This window comes from Zootoca vivipara, chromosome 14, assembly GCF_965207765.1.
Source record: "Zootoca vivipara chromosome 14, rZooViv2.hap1.1, whole genome shotgun sequence".
NCBI classification, from domain to species: Eukaryota; Metazoa; Chordata; class Lepidosauria; order Squamata; family Lacertidae; genus Zootoca; species Zootoca vivipara.
In genome coordinates, this window is record NC_142597.1 from 2328387 (window position 1) to 2335039 (window position 6653).

General features: G+C 46.6%; 1 protein-coding gene across 10 annotated transcripts in view; it reads left to right on the forward strand.

Annotated features, from left to right (window-relative positions):
* Nucleotides 1-6411, forward strand: part of FGFR1 (fibroblast growth factor receptor 1) — a 100141-nt gene extending 93730 nt beyond the window's left edge. For 9 of the 10 annotated variants that reach the window (XM_088657717.1, XM_035139887.3, XM_088657719.1 and 6 more), the window contains 2 exons: nucleotides 3179-3284; nucleotides 3690-6411. In XM_088657717.1, coding sequence (XP_088513843.1) covers nucleotides 3179-3284; nucleotides 3690-3866 — 283 coding nt within the window. In that variant the 3' untranslated portion in view covers nucleotides 3867-6411. The remainder of the gene's footprint in view (nucleotides 1-3178; nucleotides 3285-3689) is intronic. The other variant, XM_060283074.2, reaches the window with a different exon arrangement.
* Nucleotides 6412-6653: the final 242 nt, after the last annotated feature.

A 6653-nucleotide genomic window follows, 5' to 3' on the forward strand; every position in this document is an offset into this window, starting at 1 on the left:
ATACCAGCTATGGCCCTTCCCCAAAAACTGCCAGGTGAACAGAAATCCTGGAGGAGATTACATGTGATCTAATCTTCAGTGGTTATGTTAGGGGCTATCCCTGTTTCAGCATTGTTTGTTTGTTTGTTTGTTTGTTTGTTTGTTTGTTTGTTTGTTTGTTTGTTTACAGCTTGGGTTAAATAAAAATCAAATACTTCCTTGAAATAAATGCAACAGCAACAATACTGGCATTTCAAATCGACACAGCGTATATCCAAGTGATCCCTAAACACAACAGATAAAATGTTGGAAAGTCCCCTTGGATGAGACCAAATGCCATCTAGTCTAGCACCCTGTTTCTCACGACATTCTCCCCACTTGCCATATTCACAGAAGCCTTGCCTCTGACCCTGGCCATTAGAGCTGCGAATCCTGGGTTCCCTTCTCCTCCAAGCCAAATGCCAAGCAAGTCAGGCTCATGCTTTTCCCTCCCAGAGGGAAGGAAGAGAGTTGATGCCATGAGGCCTCTTGCTGGAGGCCCTTCCGTAGCCTTGGGGCTGCAGCCGTGGAGTCTCTGTTCATCCAGATATTTGTACTTGCCATGCGAGGGCATCTGAAGCAGAGTGGCTTGCAAGTGGGAGCCAAAGGAAAGAGGGGTGCTTTGAGCAATTCTGTCTGTTAGGTGGTGACTGAATCCCAAGGTCAGCCTGTTCCTATGAGATGAGTTCCCAGAGATGGTTTTCCTTGCCAAGCGTGCAGAGCCCCACCGAGAGCAGCAGCCCTGGCACAGCAGAACAGAACCCCCGCTGGCTGGCAGATGCATAGTATGAGCACTGGCAGGAATTCAGCGTTATTTTCCCAGCCCTGCTGAAAGCTCTGCGTGATAAGAAACCCAGACTTCATTTCCTTTATATTTTTGTTTTTCTCAGCAGGAGAATATCCCAAATTGGGGGAGGAGGGGGGGCGGGTAACTCGGTCTTTTGTCTTGAGCAACTCTCAGTCCCCTCCCAGTTTGTTCTAGCCAGCCTGACCAGTGGCTGCTTTCAACAGATCCACCTCCCTCCTTCGCCACATAATGAGGATTTTGGTGCTCAGACCTAAGAAGCGGCTTACACAAAGTGTAGTGAGCAAGTGTTGCTGCAGGCTCAAATTCTGGTATCGTGGTTCCCTTGGTTAGCATGCTGAGAAAGCCCAGCTGAAAGATCCAGACCCTGCTTCGTACTAAATTGCTATCAAACATGCAGTCCTTTCGCATTAGTCTGCATGTTAATAGCAGAAATTAGATTTGCCTTCAGTGCCTTGCAAAATATTCATCAACAGTCATTGGTTCATTTGACTCTTAGCAGATAAAAGCTCATACTTATGACAAACTTAGTTGGTCTCTAAGGTGCTCCTGGAAGGAATTTTTTTTATTTTGTTTCCACTACGGTAGACCAACACGGCTACTGGTACCTACCTGCAATTAGATTGGGGTGGAGGACTTGGTTTCAAGGTTCTATGTGATTTGTCATTTTGTCTCAGCTTCATAGAATCAGAGAGTTGGAAGAGACCACAAGGGCCATCCAGTCCAACCCCCTGCCAAGCAGGAACACCATCAAAGTGTGGTGGAGTCTCCTTCTTTGGAGGTCTTTAAGCAGAGGCTTGACAGCCATCTGTCAGGAATGCTTTGATGGTGTTTCCTGCTTGGCAGGGGGTTGGACTGGATGGCCCTTGTGGTCTCTTCCAACTCTATGATTCTATGATTCTATTCTATGATTCTATGATTCTATGATTCAAAGCATTCCTGACATATGGCTGTCAAGCCTCCGCTTAAAGACCTCCAAAGGAGACTCCACCACACTCCTTGGCAGCAAATTCCACTGTCGAACAGCTCTTACTGTCAGGAAGTTCTTCCTAATGTTTAGGTGGAATCTTCTTTCTTGTAGCTTGAATCCAATGTTCCGTGTCCGCTTCTCTGGAGCAGCAGAAAAAAATCCTTCTCCCTCTTCTATATGACATCCTTTTATATATTTGAACATGGCTATCATATCACCCCTTAACCTTCTCTTCTCCAGGCTAAACATACCCAGCTCCCTAAGCCGTTCCTCATAAGGCATTGTTTCCAGGCCTTTGACCATTTTGGTTGCCCTCCTCTGGACACGTTCCAGCTTGTCAGTATCCTTCTTGAACTGTGGTGCCCAGAACAAATCTTCAATCTGAAACATTCTTCGTATGATTGTTGTAAGGATTTATGATCTCAGGAAGATCATGGAGTGTTTGCAAATTCAGTAAGGTGCAATTGTCAGGGTAGCCTTGGCCAACCTGGTGCCCTCCAGATGATGCTTTGGACTCCCATCCCCCCCACCACCACAACTTGTTGTCCAAAACATCTGCAGGTGGGATGGAGAAGGGTGTCAGGAGAAAGTGCTGAGACTGGGTTAGTTCCTGCGCTGAGTGAGATTTCATCTCACTGAACAACCTCTTTCCAACAGAGGCAAACCAAGTGCCCCAGAGAAGTCTGCAGGAATATTTTTGGAGCCAAGGGCCACATCACCCTGGTGGAAAGCTCTTGGGGATTGCATTCCATTAGTGGAAGCTGTCAGACCAGCAAAAAACTCACACCCTTCACACAGACACAGACACAGGTTATTTCCCATGGAAACAGAAGCATTCATTTAATTCTTACCAACTCTACTCAAGTTTCACCTTCCATTCTCTCCATTATTATTTTTTTCAAAATATGTAAAATTAATGTCAAATAACATCAACACACAGCTGAACTGCAGTCTAAAACTTCAAAATACAGTTGCATCCCAAAAATTGCATGCAATCACAAAATGCATGGGCCCTTCTTGCATATGCTCTGCTTTGATCTTGCGGATTAATGAGCTACAGTTGCTGGTTTTGCAAAACACCAAAGGGCTGTCCTTCCCTCTCAGTTGGTGCCCTGAGCAGCTGGTGGCCTTAGGGATGTAGAGAGCATTCCCTGCCTATGGGCCACCCCCTGGCATCACCTGGGGGTGATTGTCTTCTTATGCTCCCTGCCCACCAAATCTGATATTCAGAGACTCCCTTAGCTTCATGGCTTTGATGGAATCTGTTGCTTTTGTTGAACCTGTTTATAAAATACCTGTTTCATGGGCTTGTCCATGTTCTGTTATGTGTCCTGCAACTCTGTGCTAAACATTTTTCATCCGGTTCTTTTATTCTCTCTGTAAAGGTACATGATGATGAGAGATTGCTGGCATGCTGTTCCCTCCCAGAGACCCACATTTAAGCAACTGGTCGAAGACTTAGACAGGATAGTGGCCATGACCTCTAACCAGGTAAAATACATCCTTTTCCAAAGACTGTATGCTCCTGGGTGTCATTCTGTCTGTCTGCAAGGTTGCAGGGAGCTGCTTCCTGGACTAACCATTGGTTCAAAGCTCTATGCTTTGAGTCCCCTGGGGGCCTACCAGTCTTCTGTCTGGCTTTGGCTCCTGGTGTTGAGCGCTGCAACTCATTCCAGGGTTACTTTGGGAGAGTCACTGGAGCACACACCATTTTGATACCTTTGTTCTGATAGGCCCAATTTTCCCTGGGTGGGGGGAAATTTGGGGTGAAGTGATTCACTGTTGCTTTAATGTCCCTTTTTCTTTTTACTACCATTTGTCTCTTGGGGCTCCCCTCCCCTCCAGTCCCTGGGATGGCCAGTGCTTAAGTCTTCATGGCTCTTTCCTTCCCTCTAGGAATACCTGGACCTTTCCATACCATTGGATCAGTATTCTCCTAGTTTTCCAGACACCCGCAGCTCCACCTGCTCTTCAGGAGAGGACTCTGTGTTTTCCCATGATCCCCTCCCCGATGAACCTTGCCTTCCCAAGCACCCACCTCAGCTTGCCAATGGAGGACTCAAAAGGCGCTGAGACTGCAACTTCTGTGGGACATTTGTGAACCTTCCATGTACACAAGTGTTTGTGTGCATGTGTTGAGGAGTGTGTGTGTGAGTGTGTGTGTGTGCGCGCGCACTTCGCTTCCAGCTGGACTGGTGGTGGAGCACCACATGGGGCAGCCATCAGCCCCCTTCCAGCTGCCATAGTCATGATCTGCAGAGACTCCATTTTGAATAACCAAACCCACACCACTCCCTTCTTCTCAAAGCTGCCATTATTGCAAGAGGAGCTCACAGGGAATCTGTGCTTGAATATTTCCCATGAACTTAAGTTGAACTACGTCCCCTACCCCTCTTTTGGCCAGTGACAAAATAAAAAGGCAGAGCCAGACACCTGGGCTTCAATAGCAACATGCTGCCACTTCTCTGAAAAGGACTCTGGGGAGAACAACATTCCTTGGAAGAGAGTGGGCATTTTCTGCTCTCTTTACTTCCAAATGCAAGCAACAAAACCTCTTAACAGCCCAAGACGCTGACAGCAAAGCCTGAAGTGCAAAGCCTGTGGCACAAGGACACTCTGGATTCAGCTGTCAACTGGAAAGTCTTAAATTCTGTGGCTGGAGGGCCTGCTGCCACCTGTGATACCAGTCAGGGTGGCTTCCTAATTCCGGTATTCCTGCAGAGCAGTCCTATGCATGCTTATGCTGGGACCAAGCCCCCCCTAGCCCCAGCAGGACTTCCTCCCAGGAAAATAGGTATAGGGCACAGCCGTGGTTTGTGCTTTGTTGACCAAACTTGGGAAATGACCGGGTACCCCAAGGCCTGGGGTATCTTCACAGCACTTGACGCGAAACAGAGAGGATGCAGCCCAACAAAGCCAGTGCTCGGGTCTTTTTTTTTTTAATTAAACAATTTTATGTACATAGCTGCAAAATGTATAAATATGAAATATATATTTACATGTCTTTTTTTTAAAGAAAAATTGCTGTTTACCAGAGTTAATATCACTTTGGTAGTAAGTTACTAGTGGCTGGTAGGTATCAGTTGCTATAAAAACAAATCATATATTTTGCTACTTTTGCTGGTTTTTTGTTTTGTTTTAAATTATGTTCTAAAATTTATTTCAATTTAGGTACTTCAATAAAATTGCTGCTGCTTCAGTTTTATATGGGGTTATATTAAACAGTGATTGGGGGTGGGTAATGTTGATTTCCCTTTGGAAAGCTGTTGTGAAATTATGTCCCTCCTTTCTTAGGCTCCTCCTCCTCCCTTGCCCTGCCATTGATTTCTGCCCCCACCACCGAGTGCAGCAGCCTTTGGATTTGGTGCCCAGCAGGAGGACATCAGTTCACCTTAAGAAAAGGGTGTCTGTGTGGCAATGGTTCAGTTTCTAGGTTCAGAATCTTAGTCCTCAGTGGGGCTGAAACCCCATGAGGATGAGGAACCCTTTTCCAGCCGTGTCTGTGCATTTCTTTGATGTTTTGCAGGTAGAAATGGCTCTTGCCCTTTTGGGGGGTAGAAAGTGATGTTGCCAGAGCAAGCTCTTCCCAGCTGAGTTTTGACATCCTTTTGCTCTGGCAACTTGGAACCCAGAGCAAGACCAGCTTAAGAGTTGCCTCTGGCTCTGCTGCAGGCTTCTCGTGATGCTTGGGTCAGCCCCAGCTTCTCGTTTTGTCCAAACAAACTCCCCCCCCCCCCGCGCCCAGGCAGTGCCAAGGAAGAACTCCATGAGTGCCTTAACCTGCATGTCCATACAAGATGAGAGGAAATGCACTCGTCCCTCCCTTCCTCCCTTCCTAGGGAGCAACCTAGCAAATTACGGTAGTCAGAACTCTTCATTTCCTATCAATTCTTTTCCAATAGCTAATTTGGCCCTGCAGCCTTATCCGGGTCTCCTCTAAAGCAGCCGGGAACACCTGAACTAGAACTGCACAGTTTTGAGCAAGACCGTTCCTTGTACCCAGTGCTATTTTTAAAAAAAGGGGGCACCAGAACTCACCATGAACGCCTCCCTTGTTCTCTTAGAATGGCGATGGCGCCCACCTGAGAGGGGCCAGAACTGAGTTCCGGCTGAAAAAAAACCCTGTTTGCATCAATACTTTAAGCTCTTCCAGCACTCACTATATCAGCTGTTGCCAACCTGGTGCCCTCCAGTTGTGTTGGGTTACAGCTGCCATCAGTCAAAACCATGTTGGGAAGGCTGCTCTAATTTCCACGTTTCCCAAATAATCGACATGGCACTTGGCTTCCAGAATGGCATGCAGACTGCCAAGCCCTGCTTTCTCCCCAGTCTAGACTAAGAAACAAGAGTTTGCTTTCTGTTCCTCAGTGGTATCCTGGAAGCCAGAGCCATGCCAGTCATACTTGAAAGCTTGCCCTGCCTTTGTATAGAGTCAGATTATTGTGCTTTTTAAAAATTCTGTAACAAATTTGGTGGTATTGTAATTTATTTTTTATCTTTTAAGATTTTAAAAGAGTCCTGCAACCCTCCTTGACATCAGCTGATATTCTTGTTCCCTCTCCCCTTTGTGTGCCTTCTTTTTCTTATGGGGAAAAGGAGAATAAACCATGCAAATTTATGTAAATGTTACATATCTTATTTGAAGTCCAGAATCTGTGGGTTTCAGCCTGTGGACGTGAACATCTGGAAGCCAAGAGCAGCCAGGCTTTCTGGCTTGGGGGATCCACCCCCCCCCAATCTACCAGTTGGAAGAAGTCATGACATGGTACCTCATAGTCACTGCAGGGCAGCACAGAGGAGGAGACACTCACAGAACGAGGGAAGAAAGGCCATTCAATGTTATGTACATCTCAGCAGCAG